Below are 22,234 nucleotides of genomic sequence, written 5' to 3'. Positions count from 1 at the left end.
TGGACATAAATACAGCACCAACCTATAGGTGCCTACCACAATGCCTGGCTAGTTTTTCTATTTCTAGTAGAGATGGGTCTGGCTCTTGCTCAGGCTGGTTTTGAACTCCTAAGCTCAAGAAATCCACCTGTCTCGGCCTCCCAGAGTGCTAAGATTACAGGCATGAGCCATGGTGCCTGGCCTCAGCAGCCTTTTATAAAAGAAAACATTTATGAAACTTTCCCACACCATAAAAACGGGGCTGGCACTGGCCCATCACTCACACTGGTAGTACTCGGCCCGGCCACTCTGCAGCACGATGGCCAGCACCAGGGTGAGCTGTGGCGTCGTCTCCAAGAAGGTCTCAAAGAGCCGCAACATGCTGATGTCCAGGGAGAGGAAGTCGGCGTAGGCCAAGTCAAACTCAGAGGGTGCTTCCTGCCGCCACACAAGCAGCCCCTGCTGTAGCCCCTGCATGCACCTAGCAAAGTGCACAGGATGCCCAGAGGGCCAGGTTAGTGTCCTGTGAATCCCTCAGTCTCCCACCCATCTGGCAGGGGCAGGCAGGCTCCAACCCTAACCTGTCACTTCCATGCTAAAAGGGCTGAGGCAGGTGACTTAACCTTATTGAACTCATTTCCCCAGCTGTAGGCTGGAGATAGATATAGCCAAGCACTGACCCAAGCTCATCATAAACTCTGTCCTGTTGACTCCTCATGGGTGCCCCATTTAGCAGATGGGGAAACGGGATCAAGCAGCCAGTGAGTGATAGAATCAGGATTTGGACCCAAAACTGGATTCTGAAGGCATACCAGGAAGATGCCCGAGACAGCAGTTTCCAACTTTTAGTATGACACAGAGAACTCCAGCTGAGAGCTCATCTAGCCCTACCTCCTGACACAGGTGAAGAAACTGAGGCCCAAAGAAGGGGAGGCCCATAGGATTTGGGACCAGGCTTCTCTGGGATTCAATCTGGCTTTACCACCTGTGACGGCATTTCTGCATTTCTCAGAGCCTGTTTTCTCCTCTATAAAAAGCAGGGGCTGGGTGGCACCTGTGGCTCAAAGGAGTAGGGCACTGGCCCCATATGCTGAGGTGGCAGGTTCAAACCCAGCCCCGGCCAAAAACTGCCAAAAAAAAAAAAAAAAAAAGTAGGGGCTCATCTACACAGGTGTGACGGGCAAGCCCACTGTGGGGAGAGAGTAAAGAGAAATTCCTCCGCGTAGAGGAACTTTAGACAAGTCACTGACTTCCCCAGACTCAGTTTACTCATTGTTCCAGAGTGATGGGGATAGTGCCTACTTGAGTTTTGTGAGGGTTAAATGAAATCAACACCTGTAAGTTGCCCTGGCTTGTAGTAAGCATTCAACAAACCACCGTTCAGTTCAGGATTACCTGAGCACTCTGAGAGTTTCAGCAGCCCTCAACCTCCAGCAGTACTTGTATCCTCTAGGGGGGCAACGCTCACCCAGCCACATTGTTCTCCCTGAACGTCTGCTCCCCACCCCGAGGCCAAGCAGGAGGGCAGAGATGGGGGCTAAAGATGGGTGGTGGTTCATCTATGCCCCTGGAGACAGCCTGGGCTGGCTGGGCATAGGCTGCATCTTGGAAAATGAGTGTGGACTGCACTCATCTCAACTGGCAAAGCCCCGTGGAAACTGAAACCAAGGGGTCAGAGTCATGAGATGAAGTTGAGACACTGGGTGATCTGGGTTGGATAGCGTCTCCATCCTCTTTCAAATTCATTTACAAATTCTCTCCAGATCATCTTGACAAAACCGTGTGGGGAGTGGGGAAGCAGAGTTTTGTTTTTTGTTTGGGCTCCATCGTGTTATTGCCTCTGAAGACCTCCCGGTGGGACAAGGGGAGCAGAGTTTTGAATGTTATAGTTTTGCTTGAGGATCAGGGCACGGAGGGGCACTGTTATGAGAGTCCTGGGCAGGCTTTGAGGAGCCTTGAATCCCTAACTACCTCCTGCATCTTCCCTTCCCCTATTTCTGCTGAGCTGGGTTTTAAAAACAGGATCTCTGTTCCTGCCTGTGACTAGGCTGCAATAGAGCCCCTGACAAGACATTGGGGAACCAGAAGCAAAGGCTCCTGTTCAGGGGGAGCCGAATCGGCCCTGCCTGCGGGTAGCTTGTGCTCAAGTCTGTTCCCGGGAAGTGACAGTAAGCATCTTCGGAATTACTTTGCAGTGAGTGAGTAGCTTATCTTCCAACTAACAGCCAGCTGAGCAGAGTTCTTGGTCCTCGGTGCCTCTCCCCCATCAAGCAAATGGGCCCCCCAGGCCTGTCTCTCTCCCCTGTAGGTGAGGTGTCCACAGGAACTTAGTTTTCCTTCCCTGCGTTCCGGTCCTCTCCTCTACCCTCTGCCCGACGTCAGGCGTCTAGTCGGTACAGGTGGCCCAGCTGCCGGAGTTGCCCGGCTCTCTTCCCCCTCCGCCTGCCCGCGGGGCGCTCACCTGTAGAGGTAGCCCAGCTGCAGGAGATGCAGCAAGGCCAGGCAGCGACCTGAGGGCCGTGGCCGGTGCAAACCGACGGGGTCGGCGCGCAGCCAAATCCAGCTGAAGAGCTGCAGCGCGACCGAAGCGAGGCCCAGCAGCGCCAGCACCAGCGCCGCCCACAGGTAGCTGCCGCTGAGCGCGTACTGGCAGGCAGCCCACAGGTCTGCGCCCAGGTCCAGCAAGAAGGCAGCGGTGCCCAGCACGCCGAGGACCAGGTCCCGAAGGAGGGTTGCGCGGGGCGACCAGGGCATGGCCCGCCTGCCTCTGCCCCACCTTCTCTTCGGCTGCTCCGGCCCGCCCTCGGGGCCCGGGGTCGCAGGGGCGGGAAGGAGGCGGGCGCAGCCCTCGGGGCAGCCTAGGGCCGGAGCTGACTGGGCGGGACTTCCCCGTCCTTCCCCGTTCCGCCCCGTCCCGCCCCGTCCGGGGAGGGGCGAGGCCCGCGGACGTCCCGGGTCTCCCACTCTGGTCCTTCCGCTGCCTCCGCCTACGGCCTTAACCGCGCCGCCAGCCCAAGGATTCCCTGACCCAGCCCTGCTGAGCCCCGAGAGCCGCTGGGCCCGAAGGCCGCGCCCTTGGGGTAGCAGATTTCCCATTGCCAAGGTTTACATTTGAGGCACCTGGAGGCCCAGGAAGGCGATACTGTGCGGAGCGGTCCCTCACGTGTGCGTTGTTGCAGAACAGAACCGTGAAACCACCGAAAGGCCCAGAGTCCGTGCCGGTTGCCTGCTCAGTTCACCCCGGGGATCCGAGTTGGGGAAGGGAGGCGTTCAATAATTCCAAACCACCTACTTTAATCATGTACATATTAAAAGGAAGAGTGAACAAAACAACTTGTACGATGACCTTTGTTGTGTGAGTGAAACATGGAACATGGAAGAAATGTGCGTCTTTGGGGCTTCCTTTCCGGAGAGATCTGGTGGGAAAGCCCAACTGCTCTCGAGAAGGGGATGCTGCGGGTTTTGCCCGGAGGAAGACGACCCTGCAAGGCGCCCAAGGTCATGGCGCCAGGAGCGCGCCCAGGCCCAGCAGGGCCGGCAGCAGCAGCACAAGCCCGTGCGCAGGCGCAGGGCCAGAGGCTGACAGGCAGGCTGCGTAGTCCCGGAAGGCCACGTGGCGCATGGCACACACATGCTCCATGCAGCAAGTCTGGTTGCAGGCCGTGTCATCGTACATGACTGAGTTGTAGAGGTAGTAGCGCTGCAACACGTCCCGGTCGTTGGCGATGAAGTCTAGCACTGTGTGAAGGGAGAGGGCACTTGCGTCCGGCACCCCATAGGCCCAGGTCAGATTGTACTCGGGCTTCCAGTGCGGTGTCCCCTGCTCGTTTGCCAGGCTCAGGTTCATGAAGTAGGTCACCATATCCTGGAGAGGGGGAGAGGGGCAAGCGGTTGTGAGCAGTTGCTGGGTTCTACCTTTAGTCCTTCACCTTGTATTTGCCACCAAATTCTTTATAGCTGTGACAGTGACGCCTACAAAGGGTTTTTAACACCCTACCAGGTGTGCTTGGCAGACATACTCTGAATCTGATAAGGTAACTGAACCTTTTCACAGAACAGGAAATTCAGACCAAAAGAGATTAATTCACTTGGCCAGGGTCATATAGGTGTTTAATGGCAGAAGCAGGTTTGGAACCCGGGATGTTTGACCCAGGCCTATGCATTTTCTGTCCCACCAAGCTCCTGGGCACATAGGAAATGCTCAGGAAGTTTTTGCAGGACGAATGGATGAAAAGCAACTTAAAAAGAGGAGGGTTTAACCTTGAGCAGAGTGTCTGGCAGAGAGGGTATCTGGCTAATTGTGGACCCCAGGGCCCAGTTGCATCTTCAGGACCAGAATCCAAAGGGTTTATCAGTCCAACACTTTCCAGTTAAATTTATGGACCTGCTTCACGTCACTAGAGATGGAAGTAAGAGGAGCTGTCACATAGTGACCACAACTGCAAACCAGATACAGTACATTATTTCATTTAGTCCTCATTAAACTCTTCATTTTACAGATGAAGTGACTAAAAACTCAAAAACCTTGTGCGTGGTGGAGCCAGGTTCAACTTCCTCCCTGAGAATAATGTAGGGCACGTGATGGGGTGGCAGTAGGGGCTCCTCAGTCTACAATTCCTCTTGGTAAGACCCTCTAAGTGCCTGTGTTGACAACAGGCTACACTCTTGAAAATCCTCAGATCTCTGCTTGATCTACATTTACTCCTTAAACTCAAGGAATCTCATCCCTGGCTTTAAATGTCCTCTGTTTGGTCCCAGATTAAATCTCCATACCCATCTCTTCCGGAGCTCCAACTTGACCCTCCCTCACCACTTTTACTTGATGCCATTTAACTATCCCAAAGTCAACAGGTCTAATACCAGACCTCTGACTGGGTATGGTGGCTCACACCTGTAATCCTAGCACTCTGTAAGGGTCAGGAAGGTAGATTGTTTGCACTTGGGAGTCAGGACCAGCCTGAGCAAGAACAAGATCCCATCTCTACTAAAAACAGAAAAATTGGCTGGGTGTAGTGGTGGGCACCTACAGTCCCAGCTACTTGGGAGGCTGATGAACGGTGCTGAGGTTGCTGTGAGCTGGGCTGACACCATGGTATTCTAACCTGGGACAACAGAGTGAGATCCTGTCTCAAAAACAACAACAACAAAGAAACAAACCTCTGATTGTCCCTCTGAAGCGTGATTGTTCCACAGTCACCTTATCTCAGTAATATCAGTAATAACCTCATCCTTTCGCTTGCTCAGGCCAAACCCTTGGAATCCTCGTAGACTCTTGCCTTTCTCTCATACCCCACATCCAACCTACCAACACATCTGCCTTCAGCATATGACAAAGACTCGGCACTTCTCACCAGCCCACTGCTACCAACCCAGCCAAGCCACCATTGTCCCTGTGGCTTTTGTAGCTGCTTCCTAACTGCTCCCTGCACCTGCACTTGCCCTGCCAGCCTGTTCTCTGCACAGCAGGCTTGGTGATTATAAGTCAGACAATTTTCATTCCTCTGTGCAAACCCTCCACATTCAGAGTTTGCATATCATGGCCTTATGATCTGACCTCATTCTTTTCACTCTGCCCGTTAATCCTGGTGTGGTGGCCTGGCCTCCTTGTTCTTTGCCCAACTCTCCAAGCACATTCCCACTCTGGGGCCTTGAACTTGCTCTTCCCTCAGCCTTTCCCAGAACCAGATACCCATATGGCTCACTCACTCAGCTTACCCAGAATTCAAATGTCACCATATCTCTGACACTTTCCTGCCCCACCTATCTCTCACAGCGCACTCCCCCCCCCATAATAACCCCCGTGCTGTCTCCTCCTGTTGTTTTGTTTTTCTCCTTAGCCCTCCTCTCTGTGCCATATGTAAATTTTACTTATTTCTTTATTGTCTCTCTCCTGTAAGAATTTCAGGTCCAGGAAAGTGGTGACTTTGTTTTGTTCACCTTTTGTTCTCCTGAGCTTAGAATAGGGCCTGTGTATGGTAGATGCTTAATGCATTTTGCTGAATAAATGAAGGAATAATTATTTCTTGTCACTTAAACAATTACAAGCACATTCTAGGAGGTGAGGGATTGCTCAATGAGTTGGGGGCCGGAGCTTGTCAGTATATAGGAAAAGGTAGGCAATGGCATGGGACCAGTCTGTGGGAAGCCTTGAATTCCAGGCCAGGAAGACACAACTTTATCCAGAGGGCACTGGGGAGCCACTGAAGGTTTTTGAGCAGGAGAGAGATGAAAACAGTGCTTTAGAAAGATGAAGTGTAGTGTGCACAGATGGGCCACAGCAGGGCAGGGCTGAAGGCAAGAAGATCAGGCAAGAGGCTATGACAGGGATCCAGGGCAAAAGGAGATTTGAGTAAGAAGAATTGACTTGACTTGGTGGCAGATGGCCCCAGGGTTCTAAACCTGAGCTCAAGAAGGGTGAATGTGAGGGGGCGGCCCCTGCGGCTCAGTGAGTAGGGCCCCAGCCCTTTATACTGAGGGGGGCAGGTTTGAACCTGGCCTTAGCCAAATTGCAACAAAAGAATAACCGGGAGTTGTGGCAGGGGCCTGTAGTCCCAGCTACTCAGGAGGCTGAGGCAAGAGAATAGCTTAAGCCCAGGAGCTGGAAGTTGCTGTGAGCTGTAACACCATAGCACTCTACCGAGGGCAGCAAAGTGAGCCCTAAAAAAATAAAAATTGAATTAAAAATAAAAGAAGGGTGAAAATGACTTGACCTTCCTAAGGCTTGGTGGTCAGTGGTGGGTGGGAGAGTTAGGGAAGGCAGTAATATGTTTAAGTCCCTCCCACCCTCCTCCTCCTCTGGCCCTAGCAGGCCCAGGGCTCCTGACCTGCAGGTCCAGTGTGGTTTGGTTGTATTTAAACAGCCGGATGCTTGGATTGTTGGCCCCGTTGTCTACTCCAGGTAACGTGGTTTTCCATGGGCTGACCCCAGGTGTGAGGAAGATGACGCTTATGGGGGTGCCTGTGAGGAAAGACAGTGGGGCTGAGAAGGTGGGGAGAGGAGGGGGGCAGGCTGCCAGTTGGTTGCCCTTCAGATTGAATACCTGCTTCGTCATAGATCATCCGAAAGCTGTCAGTGTGATGGTGGCCGAAGAACTGCCCTGCGATGATTCTGTGGTGCTTCTGGATGACCTTCAGGTACTTCTCATTGAAGTCCTCCCGGAACCATGCCTTGTTGGGCTTCTTCTCAAAGAACCCTGGGGGCACGTGGCCAATGATATACACCTACAAGAGAGGGTGGCCCCAAGGGGCTCAGAGATACCCTCTCCAGCCCCTCCCTTCTCCCTCTTAAAACCTACCCATCTCCCCAAAAGCAGGTGGACAAGCTCCTGTGTGTCCCCTCCCCGAGGTTCTCCCCCTTCCACCTCCCAGGCAGACTCAGGAATCCTCTGTACCCAGCAGTAAATGTGCCAAAAGTCTCCCAGCTCTTCACCTTTGTCTGTGCTCTGCCATGAAGTATTCCCCCCTTGTGTGCCATTCTCATTTTCACTTCTGTAAAACCTACTCATACTTCAAAACCTAGCTCAAAGAACACCTCCTCCATGAAGCCTTCCTGATGCTTCAAAACGTAGTCCTCTCATCTTGGAGAGCTTGACTGCTGCACTGAAGCATGGTTGTGTGGCATGCACCCTGTTACTGTGTATTCATGTCTTACATTCTTTAAGTTACTTAGCTAACCACACCTGGGCACTTGGCTACCATTGCAGGAGGTAGAACAGCAGCAGGGTTAAGAGGATGAGCTTTGGGGTCACAGTGCAGCTTAGACACCAGTTGTGTTGCCTCTCTGAACTTTCTCCTCTGAAATGGCACCTAACTGCTGGAGTTTTGTTGTTGTTGTTGTTGTCGTTGCAGTTTTGGCCAGGGCCAGGTTCAAAGCTGCCACCCTCAGTATATGGGACTGGTGCCCTACTCCCTGAGCTACAGGCACTGCCCTAACTGCTGGAGTTTTGAAAGCTGCCTATGATCATCCATGTAAAGCTCTGAGCAGTGCGCCCAATGTTGGCACAGTGAGGGCACAGGCACCGGCCATGAGATCTGCCTGGGGCACGCTGGTCAGTGCACACTGGTCAGGCCAGTCTTGAGAACACACCTAGATGGACACACCTCCATGGGCTACAGCTGTGCGTGTGGTGACAGTGGAGAGAGCCCTGGACTTGGATTCTGGAGACTCTGGCACTCCCTATGGCCCTCAGGGTCCGCATTTGTGATGGGCTTCTGGATCCAAGCTCAGAGGGCTGCTGTGCGGATGGAAGAAACCCCCACCCCAGTGCCAGGCTGATAAAGGATGTGATACAGGAATTTCAGAGTGGGGCGGGTGAGTTTGTCCCAAATGGGAGACCTGTTTAGGAAGTAACCCAGAGAAGGAGGAGAAAGAAGCAGGACCCCTTACCCTTTCCCCAGCTCGGGATGCATTGGTCAGCACATCTTCTAGCCACTGGAACTGCTGGCTGGGATCAGCCATGCCTGCCGTCTGCTCATTGCTGCTGTAGTACAGATTGGTGTTGAGGACCACAATTCGTCCCGCCAAGTTGGCCGGCAACTTCTCAGTATAGAAGGCACCTAAGATGCCACAGCCAGGGAGAATGGAAGTGGTCTTCCACCTCTGGCCACACACACCTCTGCCCCTCCCATCCCACTGTCTCACTTTGTCCTTCCCTTGGATCCTCCTGTCCCATCTGTACCATAGGAAGCCATCTAGCAGTGAGACCAAAGGCTCAGGAGCCAGGCTCCCTGGGTTCAAATCCTGGCTCTATCACTCATTCACTGTGCAATTTGGAAAAATTAGTTTACCTCTCTATATCTTAGTTTCCTTATCTGTATATGGGAATAATAAGGATGTGTGGGAGAGGCACCTGTGGCTCAAAGAGTAGGGAGCTGGCCCCATATACTGGAGGTGGTGGGTTCAAACCCAGCCCTGGTCAAAAAAAAAAAAAAAATACTGCAAAAAAAATAAGGATGCATGTTTGCCCATCCAGATCCGCCAGCGACCTTTCCCTGCTCAGCCTTCTGCCCCAGGAGCCAATCTATGTGGACTAACTCAATAGGATTCTGGGCCACAGGCTTCCAGTTGGGTTTGACCAATGGGGAGTCACAGCAGCAGGAGACTGAGGAAAGGCAAGGGAGTAGGGACTAGTGGTTCTCAACTCGGTGATTTTGTCCCCCAGGGAACATCTATCAATGTCTGAGATATTTTATGTCGCCACAGCTGTGGGTGTTACTGGCATCAGTTGGGTAGAGGCCAGGGATGTTGCTAAACGCCCTGCAGTGCCCACGACGGTCCTCCATGATAAAGACTTACCAACCCACAGTGTCAGGTGTGGCAAGGTTCAAACCCTGCTGGGAGTGAAGATCACTGCTCCTTCCCAGGGTGGGGTTTAGTACCATGCTGAGCATGGCATCTGGCACAGTAAATGCTCAGTATTTACTGACTTAGCATCTTCATGGGTGCTGTGGTATTTAGAGCACAGGCTTTGGAATCCTGGATTCTGCTCCCAGGCCTGCCTTTTCTAAGCTACATGATCTGGACCAAGTGACTTGGTATCTTTAAGCCTCAATCTCCTTCTTTGTGAAACAGAGATAAAATCAGTACCTATTTTGAGGAGTTGTTGTGAAGACAAAATTAGGACTGGGCACAGTGGCTCATGCCTGTAATCCTAGTACTCTGGGAGGCCAAAGTGAGAGGATTGCTTGAGTTCAGGTGTTTGAGACCAGCCTGAGCAAGAGTGAGACCTCGTGTTCATTAAAAACAGAAAAACTAACTGGCTATTGTGGCAGGTACCTGTAGTAGTCCCAGCTAATTGGGAGGCTGAGGCAAGAAGATTGCTCAAGCACGAGAGTTTAAGGTTGCTGTGAGCTATGATGCCAGGGCACTCTACCCAAGGTGACAGAGGAGACGCTGTCTCCAAAAACAAAAAAAGACAAACTTAGATCAGTCCAAGGCCAGGCACCCTAGCTCATGCTTGTAATCCCAGCACTCTGGGAGGCTGAGGCAGGCAGATCACCTGAGCTCACAGGTTTCAGACCAGCCTGAGCTGAAGCTAGACCCCGCTCCTGAAAATAGCCGGGCACTGTGGTGGGCGCCTGTAATCCCAGCTACTTGGGAGGCTGAGGCAAGAGAATCACTTGAACCCAAGAGTTTGAGATTGTGTGAGCTATGACAGCACAGCACTCTACTGGAGGCAACAAAGTGAGATTCTGTCTCAAAAAAAAAAAAAAATTAGATCATTCCCTTGCATATAGCGCACGCTCCTTATAGTAGCAAATGGTCTTAGTACCTTGTTTGAAGAGATCGAAGGATTCCTTACTAAGCCAGGGTCTCCACAGTTCTGCTACCCGATCGTAGATGCTGTTTTTCCCTGCTGGGAACTGGTTTTTGGGGTGAAAGTCATGATTTCCCAAAGCAGCATAGACTTTAGTGTCTGGAAGGAAAAAGAGAAATATAAAAATATATATGCAAAAGCACTGGTGGGATTAGTCATTTCCAGTTGGCCACCAGCCATCAGACCTGATGGGGAAGAGTGATAGCGCAGATGAGAAAAATACAAAGATAAGCAGAAAACCGCATTTGATAGAATCTGGCTGAACTCTGCTCAGACCTGGGAAGGAAGAGGAGAGTTCTCTGACCCCAAGCTCCTAATCATATTCCCAGCAGCAGATTGCCTGGCCAGAAAGGAGACAGTTTAGGATGAGAACAGAGAAACTAGACAGTCGATCTAATCCAGGTCTTTATTAGCCTCTTGGTAATTTGGTTCCCAGTCCTTGTCAATTTCAGATCCATCTTACTGCTAGAGAAAGAATCTGGCTCACTCGAGGAGGCCTCAGGAGTTTCATGCAGTCAGCAGATAGGTGCTGATGCTCAGAGCAGGGACCCAGCCTTCTAGTCCCAGAGGCCTTTCGGTGCAGAAGGATTGACAGGCATTAAGTAACTAGAGGTATGAGGGCTCTCAGGTAAAGGGAAGGGCCACTTGCTGTGGATGTGGTAACAGAGGACAGGAGCAGGGGTTGGGGAAGCCTCCCTAAGGAAGTGGCCTGCTCCCAGCTACTCGGGAAGCTAAGGCAAGGGGATCTCCTGAGCCCATGAGTTTGAGGTTGCTGTGAACTATAGGCCATGGCACTCTAGCCAGGGCACAGATTAATTTATCTGTTAATTAATTAATTTAAAACCCTATTCTCCCTATAATATCCCTTAGAGTTGCTGCCTCACTTACTCCCAGTCCCCACCTGTTCTGCCAGCCCCAACAGACTTCCCCAGAAATGATACCTGTAGGCCACTGTAAACACTTTGAGAAGGTTTATGAGTCGCTATTAAACAGGCAGGGACAGAGAGCAGTGGAGTGCAGGCATTCCCTGTGACGGAATTCTGTGTGTCCACAGGCACACAAGCTTGCACGCTGCTGGTGGGGTTGCTGGGAGGGTAAGAAATGATCACTATGAAGGTATGAAGGACCTGGCACAGGACCCAAAAGCCATTGTCAGTGGATAAAGGTCTTTACACCTGCTCCTGGTGTCCTCATATGTCAGCCACTACCTGTAGTACAAGGAATGCGGGGTGGGGCGATGGCAGAGTCTTACTTGGAAAGAACTTTCTGGTGAGGTTGGTCAGAAGTTCTATAATCTCCAGTACAGCTGCCTCTCCCAGACTCTCATCAGGCACATGAGGTGTGTCATCCCTGTAAAACACCACCAAGCCAATTGGGGGTGAGCTCAGGAAGGGACAAAAGAAAGGGACAGGAAGCTCTGTAGTGAAAAGAAAATCTATGGGAATGGGCCTCAGATCTCCACTGAAAAGGAAATGGCCAGACTGGAGTGGAGTCAGGACAGAGTGCAAACCCTGGATTTGCCATTTACCTCCTGTGTGTCCTTGGACTGATTGTTTAACCTGTTTGAGCCTCTATTAGCTCATTTGTAAAATTAGGATACGATACCTACTCATAAAGTATTTATGAGACTTCAATCCAGGGGAGAAATTATAAATATAAAATTATATATAGCTTGCTAGTTGTAGTTAATATTATTATTTAGGGGCTCAGCGCCCATAGCACAGTGGTTATGGTGCTGGCCACATACATCGAGGCTGGCGGGTTCGAGCCTGGCCCTGCTAAACAACAAACTGCAAACAAATATGGCTGGGCGTTGTGGCGGGCACCTATAGCCCCAGCTACTTGGGAGGCTGAGGCAAGAGAATCACTTAAGGCCAAGAATTTGAGGATGCTGTGAGCTATGATGCCATGGCACTCTACCGAGGGCAATGTAATGAGACTCTGTCTCAAAAAAAAAAAAAAACAAAAAAAAAACACAAAGACAAAAACAATTATTATTTAGGAAGGGAAGCTCTGAAGTTCTAGTCCCATCTGCAAGTTCCCAGGGAGCTCAGGGTGGAGAAGCCATCTCTGTCTTACAGAAAACACATCCAAAAAAAAAAAGAGAAACATATTCAGTTTCTACTGGTTATCCTCCAAGGGCTTGCAGCTGTCTCAGAAAAGTCATATTTTTTTTTTATAATTGAAGAATTATAAAAGGTCCTGGAGATCATCTGGTCCAATGCCATACACCTCTGCAAGATCCCAGAGGTTTCTCAGAAAAAATTCTACATCTGTTAAAGGGTGATGAATTTTCCAAAGCCTTTCCCAGAGGGATCATGTCTTTCGGTATGATACACGTTCTCCCCTCCTCAAAGAAATCAGAGCCTCCTACAGCAAGACCCACTGAGGGATCAGGAGTCCAAGGTCATCAAGTTCACTCTTTTCTTAGATTGATGCCTGAACCCAAGAAAGCCAGGGCTGTCTAGGACCCTCCTGAGACAATGTCACATTTCTTTCTTTCTTTCTTTTTTTTTTTGAGACAGTCTCACTATCTCGCCTGTGGTAGTGTTGTGGCATCATAGCTCACAACAATCTCAAACTCTTGGGCTTAAGCAATTCTCTTGCCTCAGCTTCCCAAGTAGTTGGAACTACAGGCACCTGTCACAACGCCCGGTTAAATGTCACATGTCTTAAGTGTCCAGCCTCCTAACCACAGATTCATGTGAGGGTCATTCTTGGTCACTCCCATGTCACATAGTGGGGGACATCTGGGGCCTTGTAGCTTTTATTCTGCATTATATAAGTGTCTGGTGAGGCTTGCAGAGGGAGCCAGGGAGTCAGAGCCCCTTCTAGCCTTGCCCCAGCTCCCCTGCTCCACTACTTCCTGTAGTAAATCCTCCTCAATCTTGCCAGATGGGGTCAGGGGCCCTGTAAAGCTCCCACCTCACCCCGTTGACCCACCCTCCTCATTGAGATGTATCGATCAGTGAGCATCACCAGCAAGACTGTGAACTTCTTGAAGGTGAGTCTGGGTCTCCATCGTCTCAGTTTCCCAATGTCTACCCCAAGGCTGAACACACAACAAGCTCCAAGTGACAGAGTGAGAGGGACCAGGGGAACCTCAAGTGAGTGACAAGGAAGGCAAGTTCCCAGGAAAGCTGACAGACTTAGGGCAGCATCCTGAGAGGAGAAGCAGAAACTGAACCTCTGTGGCTGAGTGGAGTCGCCCCTCCAGCTGTCCCATGCAGAGCCATGCTCTGACCAGTGAGCACTCGCCAGGGCCACTGGGCAGCCCAGGGGTGGCTGACCAGGACACTTGGCCCCAATGCTGAACCACTTTCAGCCCTAGTACCTTATTCCCTTTCTGCATTTAGATCTCTCTGGCTCAGAGTCCCTAAACCCCAGGGGCATAGCTCCAGTATCCACCCCAGTTTAAAACCCAGGAGCTGCCAGTGTGCCCAGACATGCCACAACCACGTCCCTAGCCTCAGTGAGAGCTGTGTTCTACCAAAGCTGGAAGACACAGAAGTTGAGGACACAGGCTTTGAAATCAGCCAGATGCAGGGACCCTTGGGCAAGTTGAAGGTTCATCATCTCTACAATGGGGCTAATACAGGGTTAAAGCAAGTGAAGTGCCAGGCTGGCATGTGTCACACAGCAGGTGCCAGGTGAGGGGTAGTGGCTGCCATGACTGCTCACCCGGTCCAGAGAATAAAGTCTGGGTTCGGCTCATTCATCTTCATGGCGTAGAAGGCTGAGACGATGAGACGCCAGGGAGAATCACAGAGGTAGTCACCCCAGTGGCCTGCGTTGGGCACAGGCCGGGAGCCAGCTGAGGGGCACACCTGGAGGGAGTGTTCAGATTCATTGTAGTCAAGGTCTAGGTGCAGGTCAGAGATGTGCCAGAACTTCCCTGTGGAGGAAGAGAGACTCTCCGTCAGTGCTGGATGTGGAGGCAGTCTGGTGGGGGACGGGCATTCCACAGGAAAAGGGACGCCTCCTCAGGGCACCCAGAGAAGAAGGGCCCACAGGTCTGGCTCTACCCAGGGCGGCACTGAGCAGAGCAGAGAACAGGCTCAGCTCCTTCCCTGACCTATGATCTTGGGCAAGGCCCTGTTCCTCTCCCACCTCAGATCCACAGCAGTGTGAGGGATCAGGGGATACAATTCTCAAAGGTGTTTCAAGCAGGGGGCTTTTTTTTTTTTGAGAAAGAGTCTAAAGCTGTCACCCCGGGTAGAGTGCACTTGTCATTCTTGCTTAGCAGGCCCAGGCTGGGCTCGAACCTGCCACCTTAGGTTTATGTGGCCAGTGCCCGGCTGACTAAGCTACCGGCGCCTCCTGAGAGGGGGGTTGTTTTACTTTTTTATTTTATTTTATTTTTTTACAGTTTTTGGCCAGGGCTAGGTTTGAACCCGCCACCTCCGGCGTATGGGGCCAGCGCCCTACTCCTTTGAGCCACAGGCGCTGCCCAGAGTGTCTTGTTTTAAAGCAAAGGCAAAAGAGGATAAGAGCTAAGCGCTGGAACCACGTATGAACTATGTGACCTTGGGCAAGCTATATCACTTCTCTGAGCTCATAACTAGAGCCAAATCCTATCATGTTACAGGGAAACACAGTCACATGGGAAAAACTGACCAGGCGGGAGAAGGCTTACACACCAGATGAGCTGGAGGAGCTTGCTAATTAATACCAGCAAAAACCTGGGAAATGTGTAGAAATGAGTCTAAGCGACCTAGATCAGAAAGAAAAGGGCTGAGTTTCTCCGAGGCCGGGCACCTGCTGGGGATTTTGAATTTAGGTGACAGCTCAGGCAGCTGGGAGTAGTCCTGTTTGATGAAGTTGTTGACTCAAACTTTCACTCAATTCTGAATCAAATGAGGGTGAAATGCCATAAACCTCTTGGTCTGATAATAGGGGAAGGATTCTGAAGACATGGGCGAGGTGGAGTGGATTTGCCAGGCATGCACAGTGTAGGGCCAGGCACAAGCAGTTTCAATGACTGCTTATTAGAGGAGGGTTGCACAGGTTCGGCCTCTGCCCCAAACCCCGTGTTTCTGGCTAAGACAAGGGTGAGTCCTGGATTTCCTCACTCTCCACTATTGATTGCTCTCACTTCCTCCTCCATTTCCCGTATCACTCAAAGCTGACAGTCAACATCTCTCTTGCCCCAGAAGGCTGAGCCCCCGCCAGGGAAACTGGGCTTGTTGATTTCAGGGTCAGGTAGACGTTGCCCCACCCAAGCCTCAAGCAGATCAGGTGGCTCCAGGACAGGCCCACAGGCAACAGCTGTCCCCAATCCTCACTCTTGGACATTTCCTACCAGATGCTCTACAGCCTTTGCCCACATCTCCTGATCTCTAAATCTGGTCTCAGAAAAGGACCCGGAGCTTGTTCTCACTAAAATGTAAGTGACTGATTAAGCAAATCATCATTCCTCCCATGTGCACTGTACAGTCCTGACCACAGTGCTAGAAGGTATTGACTATCACCTACATTTTACAGATAAAGAAACTAAGTTCAGAAATCTGAGATCCGTGGTAATGGTGGAGGCTCTTTGGCTCCAGACCCTCTCCTAGGAACTGTGATTGTTAAGGGGATAAAACCAGTGCCTTTTTGTTTCAAATGTGTCTTTTTTTTTTTTTTTGAGATAGAGTCTCACACTGTTGCCCCCCAGGCTAGAGTGTCATGGTGTCATAGCTCACAGCAACCTCAGACTCTTCGGCTCAAGTGATCCTCCTGTCTCAGCCTCCCAAGTGGCTGGGATTACAGGTGCCTACCACAACACCCAGCTAGTTTTTCTAGTTTTAGTAGAGACTAGGTCTCTCTTTTGCTCAGGCTGGTTTTGAACTCCTGAGCTCAAGCAATCCACCTGCCTCAGGCTCCCTAAGTCCTAGGATTACAAGTGTGATCCACTACACCCAGCCTCAAACATGTCTTTTTGTTGACAGCCTGTGCTCACTTTTTTATTTTTTTGAGACCACCTCACTCTGCCGTCCTGGGTACAGTGCCATGGCATCATAGCTCACAGCAACCCCAAACTCTTGGGTTCAAGAAATCCTCTTGTCGGCTCGGCGCCTGTGGCTCAAGTGGCTAAGGCGCCAGCCACATACACCTAAGGTAGCGGGTTCAAATCCCCAGCCCGGGCCCACCAAACAACAATGATGGCTGCAACTAAAAAAAAAAAAAAAATGGCCGGGCGTTGTGGCGGGCGCCTGTAGTCCCAGCTACTTGGGAGGCTGAGGCAGGAGACTCGCTTGAGCCCAGGAGTTGGAGGTTGCTGTGAGCTGTGATGCCATGGCACTCTACCCAGGGGGATAGCTCGAGGCTCTGTCTCAAAAATAAAAAATAAAAAAAAAGAAATCCTCTTGTCTCAGCCACCCAAGTAACTGGGACTACAACACCCAGCTAATTTTTCTATTTTTAGTAGAGATGAGGTCTCCCTCTTGCTCAGGCTTGTCTTGAACTCTTCAGCTCAAGCAATCCTCCCACCTCAGCCTCCCAGAGTGCTAGGATTACAGGTGTGACCCACCACACTCAGCCATACATGCTGAGTGCAGAAGTAATACTATCTCAAAAAAAAAAAGTTATTCCTACAGAGATAAAACCCTAAGCCAAAATGAAGGTACTAACTTCCCCTTTCTAGGTAGGGAGGGGGCAGAGCTGGTGGGTTTTCCAGTCCTCTGAGCTGATACTGTGCATAGGTTACACCTGCTCCCAAGCCTGCAGAGAGGGACCTTTGCCCTTTGCCCTCCTTGACCTGCAATCCCCACGCAGCCTCTGAAGACCAGGACAGAAGCTATTGCCTTGCCTCAAGCAGGCCCTTCCTCAATTAACCACAAACATCAAGCCGTTTGGCCCCTTTTACATCAGCTCTCAAAGTCCTCAATGAACATTTCTCCACTTCAGAAATTCACAATTTCTTCATTGTGGGGGGTGGATTCCAGTGACCACATCTGCTGCTCAGCCTGACTCACCAGCCTTGGCGACAGTCATTCTCCCCACAGGGCCCCTTCCAGGGCTATCCCATGGCCTTGCCCAATCTTCCCCACATCATTATGTGGCCGCTTCCTCATCATTGAAGCCAGGCGTCCTCAAACTATGGCCCCGTGAGCCACATGCAGCCTGCCTAGGACATTTATCCGGCCCGCCGGGTGTTTTTGCCGCCACTGCCTGTCCAGCTTAGCAGCCAACTCATCCCAGGGCCTGTAGTCCGGCCCTCCAACGGTCTGAGGGACAGTGAACTGGCCCCCTGTTTAAAAAGTTTGAGGACCCCTGATTTAGGCCTTAGCCCAAAGGTCACCTCCTCAGAGAACCTTTCCCTGATCACCTCATCTCAAGGGCCACCTCCTCCCACCCATCTGATCCTTAGCTATCGCCTGCCCCGGTTTATTTCTTCAGAGCACTCTTGCACAGGAAATTATTTCGTTGGCTTGTTCATCGCCCATCTTCCCTGTCTTGCAGTGTCAGTCCCCTGAGAGCACCAGGCCTGTCCTGCTCATCTGTGTGTCCTCAGTACCTAGAACAGAGACGTGGTAGATGTGCAAATACGTCAATGATCCAGCAAGGCTGTGGAGAATTGTAAATGCTCAAAGGATGAGCTGGGTGCCGGGCCCTTTATCTCGTTTCGTCCTGTAGTCATTTCTGGAAGTAGGGGATTCTTTTGCCCATTTCTTTGTTCTTTTCTTTTTTTATTTTGAGACAGAGCCTCAAGCCGTCACCCTGGGTAGAGTGCCATGACATCACAGTTCACAGCAACCTCCAACTCCTGGGATTAAGCAGTTCTCTTGCCTCAGCCTCCCAAGTAGCTGGGACCACAGGCATCCGCCATAATGCCCAGCTATTTTTTGGTGGTAGTTGTCATTGTTGTTTGGCGGGACTGGGCTGGATTTGAACCCACCAGCTCTGGTGTATGTGGTTGGTGCCTCAGTCGCTTGAGCTCCAGGCGTCGAGCCCTTTTGCCCATTTCACAGATGAGGAAACCAAGGATCAAATGCAGACCTCTCTGACTCCAAAGTTAAGACACAATGTTGTCAAGCCTGTTGACTTGGAACCCCCCAGAAGGGGGCTCCTATAACGTACGTGTTATTCATAAGAAAATGGAAGCAGGCTGTAAGCTAGCTGAGGGAGAGGATCACTTGAGGCCAGAAGTTTGAGATCAGCCTGGGAAAAATAGCCAGACCCCATCTCTACTAAAAATAAAACAATTAGCCGGGCATTGTGGTATGTGCTTGTTGTTCCAGCTCCTTGGGAGGCTGAGGCAGGAGGAACCTAGGAGTTTGAGGCTGCAGTGAGCTCTGATGATACCACTGCGCTTCAGCCTGGCTGACACAGAGAGACCCTGTCTCCAAAACGGAAGGTATAAGCCAGGTGCGGCGGCTCACGCCTGTCATCCTAGCACTCCGGAAGGCCAAGGCAGGTGGATTGCTTGAACTCAGGAGTTCGAGACCAGCCTGAGCAAGAGTGAAACCCAGTCTCTAAAAATAGCTGGGCATTGTGGTGGGTGCCTTTGCTAAAAATAGCTACTCAGGAGGCTGAGGCAAGAGAATCACCTGAGCCCAAGAGTTTGAGGTTTCTGTGAGCTGTGATGCCACTGCACTCTACCCAAGGCAACAAAGTGAGACTCTGTCAATAAAAAAAAGAAGACATAACAACAATTTCATTATCACTATTATTCATTAATTATTGAAAATATAAAAATAAATTTGGTAACAAGTTCAGTGAGTGGTGAAAGGCACAGACCTGGGTGGGAATCCAGCTTTATCACTCGGTAGCTGTGTGAATGGGGCAACTTTACTCTGTAACCATTTCTGCTACAAAATGGGGGTAACAGCACCCCCTGCCTCTTGGGGCCCTTGTGTGGATTAAAGTGAGATAATGTAAGCGCAAGAAATGGGAAGCCGCAGTCCCTATACTCGGTCCGCTGGAGTCCTGCAAGTCCCCCTCTCACCACAGGAGGGCGACAGAGAGGCGGGTCCTCCCAAGGTAAAGTGCAGGGCTAGCAGGACGTTTGAAGCAGAAAAAAGTGAAGACAGATCCCATCTCTCCCTGGATGGCATTCTCTGAGCAGAGAGGGCCAGGGGGCACAGCACATCCCTGGGCAGGCAAAAGGGTTTCCTGTCCTTCCTTCTCCTTCACCAAAGGGGGTCTTCCAGTGACTGGGGACGACAGACACAGGGCCCAAGGCCTAGTAGCTTTGCAAGGCCCATGGAAATGTCTGAGACCTGGGGAAAAAATGCACTGATGGGAGGCGCCTGTGGCTCAAAAGGGTAGGGGTGCTGGCCCCATATGCCAGAGGTGGCGGGTTCAAACCCAGCCCTGCACCCCCCCCAAAAAAGTACTGACTCCCAAAGTACAGGAAAACCACAAACTATCAAAACCAAATAATTCATCATAATCAATAATTCATTTCAAAAGCAATATTACAAATTTCATTAAAATCATAAAAGAGGTGGTGGCTCACACCTGTAATCCTAGCACTCTGGGAGGCTGAGGGGGGAGGATTTCGTGTGCCCAGGAGTTCAAGACCAACCTGAGTGAGAGCAAGACCCTGTCTTTACTAAAAATAGAAAAATTGAGGCAAGAGGCTCGCTTGAGCCCAGGAGTTTGTGGCTGTGCGCTATAACGACGCCATGGCACTCTGTTTAGGGTGACCTAGTGAAACTCTGTCTCAGAAAATAAATAAATAAATAGCACAATATTTAAAATTGACACTAACTTTATGGCCACTCTGGATGCACGCACACACACACACATATATATACATACACACAATTTTTTTTTTTTGAGACAGAGTCTCACTTTGTTGCCCTGGTTAGAGTGCCATGGCGTCACAGCTCATGGCAACCTCAAACTCTTGGGCTTAAGCGATTCTCTTGCCTCTGTTTCCCAAGTAGCTGGGACTACAGGTGCCTATCACAATGCCCGGCTATTTTTTTGTTGCAGTTGTCATTGTTTAGCATGCCCCGACCGGGTTAGAACCTGCCAGCCTTGGTGTATAAGACTGGTGCCCTAACCTCTGAGCTACAGGCACCAACCCTACAAATTTTTTTGAGAGAGGGTCTTGCTATGTTGCCCAGATGGAGCACAGTGCCGGGTGGAGCACAGTGGGCTGATCATAGCTCACTGAAATCTCAAGCTCCTGGGCTCAAGCCATCCTCCTGCCTCAGCCTCCCAAGTTGTTGAGACTATAGGTGTACATCAGTATGCCTGGTTAAGTTTTTGTTTTATATTTTTAGAGATAGGGTCTTGCTATGATGCTTAGGCTTATCTCTAGCTCCTGGCCTCAAGCCATCCTTCCACCTCAGCCTCCCAAGCCATTGGACTTACAGGCAGGAGCCTCCCCGCTCAGCCAACTATCATATTTAATCTCTCCTCTGCTATTATCCCTTTTAATAGATAGTGAAATAGAAGTTCAAGGATACACCAGTGTCCATAGACAGGACCAGAGGCAGGACCTAGATTTAGGGGCTTAAGGCAGTCAGCTGTTTCTGAAAGGACATGCATGAAATTTGGGATCTGGGAAATCTTATTCGGAATCCTGGCTCCTCCACACCCGAGTGGCAACTCAAGCAAGAGACTTCTCCAGCTAAGCCGCAGTTTCCTCATCTGTAAAATGAAGATGTGATGGAGTTAGCTTGGCCAACCTAATGATAACATCTACCTCGGGGGCTGTGTGGGGACAGGGTAATTCATGCAGCAGGCAGAGGGGCCAGTAAATGCTGTTTTACCTCATGAACCCCATGTGGTGGGGTTCTGGGTGGGTGGCTGGGTGGGCAAGGAGCTCCCTCTCAGGGAGGGGGCAGGGTGAATGACCCTTGGACCTGTTTCCTCAAGTGTGAGATGGAAGTATTAAATAAGGATTCTCCGAGGGCCCTCTCAGCTCTAAGCCCCTGAGATCCCGTGACCTGGTCTGTCATTGTTTGTAACCCACACCACAGTGAACCAACCCCCCTTTCAGTCCTTTGCTGTTGCTGCTTGCTCAGCAGTAACCCCGAACTTCAACTGTAACTCCTCTGCAAAGGGAGGCCCCCCAGGCTGCATGAATTATCCTGTCTCCACATAGCCCCCAAGGTAGATGTTATTGGCCAAGCTAACTCCATCTTAGATCTGAAAAAACCATTCTGTGATACTCTGTTACAGGTGGTCACAGGTTTGTCACCTCCTTGCACCTGTCCAGTTACAAACCTGTAAGAAATAGGTTCACACCGCAAGCCTCTGACACCCTGACAAGAAGAACCAGATGGGGAGTCCCAATAAGGAGCTGCATGTCCTTGGCACCCTGATAAAAAAGACCCGTCTGCAAAGCCAGCTGCTCTTCAGCCTGCCAGAAAAAAGAACTGCCTCCCTTCCTAACGCTGCTGACCTCTCTTTAGATTTCAGCCCACTTGTACTCTTTTTGTTGGTTGGTTTTTTTGAGACTGAGTCTCAAGCTGTCGCCCTTGGTAGCATGCCGTGGTGTCATCATAGCTCACAGCAACCTCCAACTCTTGGGCTCAAGCGATCCTCTTGCCTCAGTTTTTGTATTTTTAGTAGAGATTGAGGGGAGGAGTCTTGTACTTGCTCAGGCTGGTCTTGAACCCCTGAGCTCAAGAAATCCACCCGCCTCAGCCTCCCAGCCTCCCAGAGTGCTAGGATTTGTAATGGGAGCCACCACACCTGGCCAGATGTTATGCTTTATGATGATAATCCCTATGTTCTGTTTAGGTTTCTGACTAACTAGAAAAACTAAACTTTAAGGGTTAAGATTTAGTCTTGATGCCCATAGCACAGTGGTTACGGGGCTGGCCACATGCACTGAGGCTAGTGGTTCGAATCTAGCCTGGGCTGGCTAGACAACAATGACAACTGCAACAAAAAATGTCCAGGTGTTGTGGTGGGCACCTGTAGTCCCAGCTACTTGGGAGGCTGAGGCAAGAGAATTGCTTAAACCCGAGAGTTTGAGGTTGCTGTGAGCTGTG

The 22,234-nt window shown here is 50.8% G+C and overlaps 2 protein-coding genes across 2 annotated transcripts in view; both read right to left on the bottom strand.

Moving 5' to 3' along the window:
* XKR8 (XK related 8) overlaps positions 1 to 2,733 on the bottom strand; it is a 5,855-nt gene extending 3,122 nt beyond the window's left edge. Inside the window, exons 1-2 of the mRNA XM_003799861.3 lie at positions 2,441 to 2,733; positions 264 to 460 (exon numbers count right to left, since the gene is read on the bottom strand). Coding sequence (XP_003799909.1) covers positions 264 to 460; positions 2,441 to 2,733 — 490 coding nt within the window. The remainder of the gene's footprint in view (positions 1 to 263; positions 461 to 2,440) is intronic.
* Positions 2,734 to 3,478: 745 nt separating this feature from the next.
* SMPDL3B (sphingomyelin phosphodiesterase acid like 3B) lies at positions 3,479 to 17,270 on the bottom strand. Its single transcript, XM_012811398.1, has 8 exons — positions 17,252 to 17,270; positions 13,977 to 14,190; positions 11,548 to 11,645; positions 10,251 to 10,394; positions 8,366 to 8,535; positions 7,020 to 7,200; positions 6,804 to 6,937; positions 3,479 to 3,844 (listed from the first exon to the last, which is right to left on the bottom strand). The coding sequence occupies exons 1-8, from the start codon at positions 17,268 to 17,270 to the stop codon at positions 3,479 to 3,481; spliced, it is 1,326 nt and encodes a 441-aa protein (XP_012666852.1).
* Between the last annotated feature and the right edge of the window lie 4,964 nt (positions 17,271 to 22,234).

This window comes from Otolemur garnettii, unplaced genomic scaffold (assembly GCF_000181295.1).
Source record: "Otolemur garnettii isolate 467f Iridium unplaced genomic scaffold, OtoGar3 scaffold00156, whole genome shotgun sequence".
NCBI classification, from domain to species: Eukaryota; Metazoa; Chordata; class Mammalia; order Primates; family Galagidae; genus Otolemur; species Otolemur garnettii.
Note: the sequence above shows the minus strand (reverse complement) of the source record. Positions and strands in the feature narration are given on the sequence as shown.

Excerpts from the sequence above, each read along its gene's own strand:
- SMPDL3B (XM_012811398.1), bottom strand. Across the intron at positions 11,646-13,976 it reads GACTTTATTCTCTGGACCGG|GGATGACACACCTCATGTGC; the intron begins GTGAGCAGTCAT and ends GGTGTTTTACAG. Across the intron at positions 7,201-8,365 it reads CATCCCGAGCTGGGGAAAGG|GTGTATATCATTGGCCACGT; the intron begins GTAAGGGGTCCT and ends CCTCTCTTGTAG.